The following is a 2,759-nucleotide window of genomic DNA, read 5'->3' as shown; positions in this document are numbered from 1 at the left end:
TCAGAAAATAGTAACAAAGTTTTTGAAAGTTGAGAAGATTAATTTGCAATAGTGGGAATTCCTTGAATATCATTAAATTAGTCTTGTGTCTGTAGCCCAATTTCTAAGAGTCTCCCTTCACATAGGCTCAGACTCCAGTGTGAATCATTTTTGTCTCCTGAAAGAAGAGGGGTGATGGAGGCAGAGGGCTGCTCTAAGGCACCTGCCTCACAAAATGTAGTCTATACTGGAGGAATGGGAGGAGTGCTGATAGGAGGATGACCTTTCCCAGGCCTTCCTAGAGATTTGTCTCCCTATGTAGAGGAAGATGTGGCTGCAACTTTTCTGAAATATTTCTGAGAGGTGTTTCTTGAACTTCTCGCCCATGAACGCATAGACAATAGGGTTCACACAGCAGTGGGTGAAGGAAATGGTTTCTGTGACGTGGGTGGCATAGATCAACCGCTGGCTCATGATGCATCCATCCAAGATGTGCATGTTGTGCAGGGAAGTAAGGAAAAGTACTACATTGAATGGGACCCAGAAGAGTAAAGAGACAACCACCACAATGAGCACGAGCTTGATGGCCTTGGTCTTGTTGTGGCTCTGGCAACTCTTCAGCTGGTGCAGGATGCTAATGTAGCAGAACATGAGGATGGTGAATGGGATCAACAGGCCTAAGATATTCATTTCAAAGTGGATGAAGATCTTCCACTTCAGTGTCTCTTGATTGTAATACGAATAACACTGTAGAACACCATCATCAGAGGCCTCTTGGTAAAATACTAGTAACGGGCTGGTGGCCACGAAGGCAATCAGCCACACTGCCAGACTCAGGGCTATGCCCATTCTGGTCGTCCTCACTTTCATGGCGTATACAGCACGGAAAACTGCCAGGTACCTGTCCACACTCATGAGTGTGACAAAGAACATGCTGCTAAAGAAGCCAATGTAATAAAAGCCAGAGACCACCTTGAGCATTACAGTCCCAAACACCCACTGGTCCAGCTGATAGTGGGTCTGAAAGGGGAAGGAGAAGACAAAAAGCAAGTCAGACAGGGCCAGGTTCAAGAGGTATATGTCTGTGATGCTCCTCAGCTTCTTGCAGGTGACAAGGACCAGGATGACCAGGCTGTTTCCCAGAAGACCAAATACAAACAGGAGGCAGTAAAAGATGGCAAGAAGCAACTTGCTATCTCTTTGGATAAGTTCCCCATTGCAGGGGCTTGAGATGATATCAGGATAGTAGTAGTCAGTTACTGTCACATTGGGCTCAAGTGTATAATCCATCAAGGCAGGAAGACTTGGCCACAGAGGCACCTAAGAGGGACTCATTTAACAATATTTTTATTTAAAAGTATAGATTGAATTGTGCCTCCCGCCCCTCCCAAGTTCATGTGTTGAAGCTCTAAAGCACTGTTATGGTCTAACTGTGTCCTTCCAAAATTTGTATGTTGAAACCCTACCCCCATTGTGACGGTATTAGGAGGTGGAGCCTTTGCAAAGTGATTGGATTAGGTGAGGTCATAAGGGTGGAGCCCTCATGAATGGGATGAGTGCCCTTATAAGAATCACAGGAGAGCTTGCTTCCTCTCTCTGCTCTAGGGTTTGTGAGGATACAATGGGAATTGGGCAGTTTGCAATCTGGAAGAGGGCTCTCACCAGAACCTGACTGTTCTGGTACCTTGATCTTGGACTTCCCAGACTCTAGAACTGTGAGAAATAAATGTGTTGTTTGTCAGCCACCCAGTCTATGGTATTCTGTTATAGGAGCCCAAACTGACCAAGACACTCCCAATGTCACTATATTTGGAGACAGGCCATTAAGGAGGTAATTTAGGTTAAATGAGATCATCAGATGGGGCCCTAATCCAATCAGACTGGTGTCCTTGTAAGATGAGGACAAAGTGTGAAGGCAGCCCAAGAGGCTCTCACCAGAAATCCAATTTGTTAGCACCTTGCTCTTGGACTTCTAGCCTCCAGAACTGTGAGAAAATAAATCCCTGTCATTTAAGCCACCCAGCCTGTGACATTTTGTGATGGTAGCTTAAACAGACTAATACAGGGGCTACATGGGACCTCTCTGCCTTTTCTACCCAAATTTTCAAATTTTCTGTAAACTTAAAACTTCTCTAAAAAGTACAGCCTATTAGCACTTTTTTTTTTTTTTTTTCCTTGCGTTATGCGGGCCTCTCACTGTTGTGGCCTCTCCCATTTGCGCAGCACAGGCTCCGGACGCGCAGGCTCAGCGGCCATGGCTCACGGGCCCAGCCGCTCCGCGGCATGTGGGATCCTCCCGAAACGGGGCACGAACCCGCGTCTCCTGCATCGGCAGGCGGACTCTCAAGCACTGCGCCACCAGGGAAGCCCCTATTAGCACTTTTTAAAAACTGAAAACTGCCTTGTCTGACTAATACAGGGGGTTGTGTGGGATTAGAAAAGACAAAATTTGCAAAGAAAACTTAAATACCGATAGTTCTACCCCTCAGAATTAGCAACTGCTAGCATACTGCCATATTTGCTTTTGATTCTTTTCCTTTTCCTCCCTTCCTTCCTTCTGCAATAGAGATAAAGTGAAAGGAAGACTCAACATTTAAAACATGATCATTCTCTTATATTCAGGAAAGACGCATACGCCCTTTTTGGCCAACTGCAGCAATGGCGAAGTTCAGCCGCTTTTTTTTTTGTTTGTTTGTTTTGTTTTGTTTGCGGTACGCGGGCCTCTCGCTGTTGCGGCCTCTCCCGTTGCGGAGCACAGGCTCCGGACGCGCAGGCTCAGT

At 46.1% G+C, this 2,759-nt stretch overlaps 1 protein-coding gene across 1 annotated transcript; it reads right to left on the bottom strand.

The window, feature by feature from the left end:
- Positions 1-205: 205 nt before the first annotated feature.
- Positions 206-1,277, bottom strand: CCR8 (C-C motif chemokine receptor 8). Its single transcript, XM_007468145.1, has one exon. The coding sequence runs from the start codon at positions 1,267-1,269 to the stop codon at positions 208-210; it is 1,062 nt and encodes a 353-aa protein (XP_007468207.1). The 5' UTR covers positions 1,270-1,277; the 3' UTR covers positions 206-207.
- Positions 1,278-2,759: the final 1,482 nt, after the last annotated feature.

Source organism: Lipotes vexillifer, unplaced genomic scaffold (assembly GCF_000442215.2).
Source record: "Lipotes vexillifer unplaced genomic scaffold, Lipotes_vexillifer_v1.1 scaffold1770, whole genome shotgun sequence".
NCBI classification, from domain to species: domain Eukaryota; kingdom Metazoa; phylum Chordata; class Mammalia; order Artiodactyla; family Lipotidae; genus Lipotes; species Lipotes vexillifer.
This window is presented reverse-complemented; position numbering and strand designations above follow the sequence as displayed.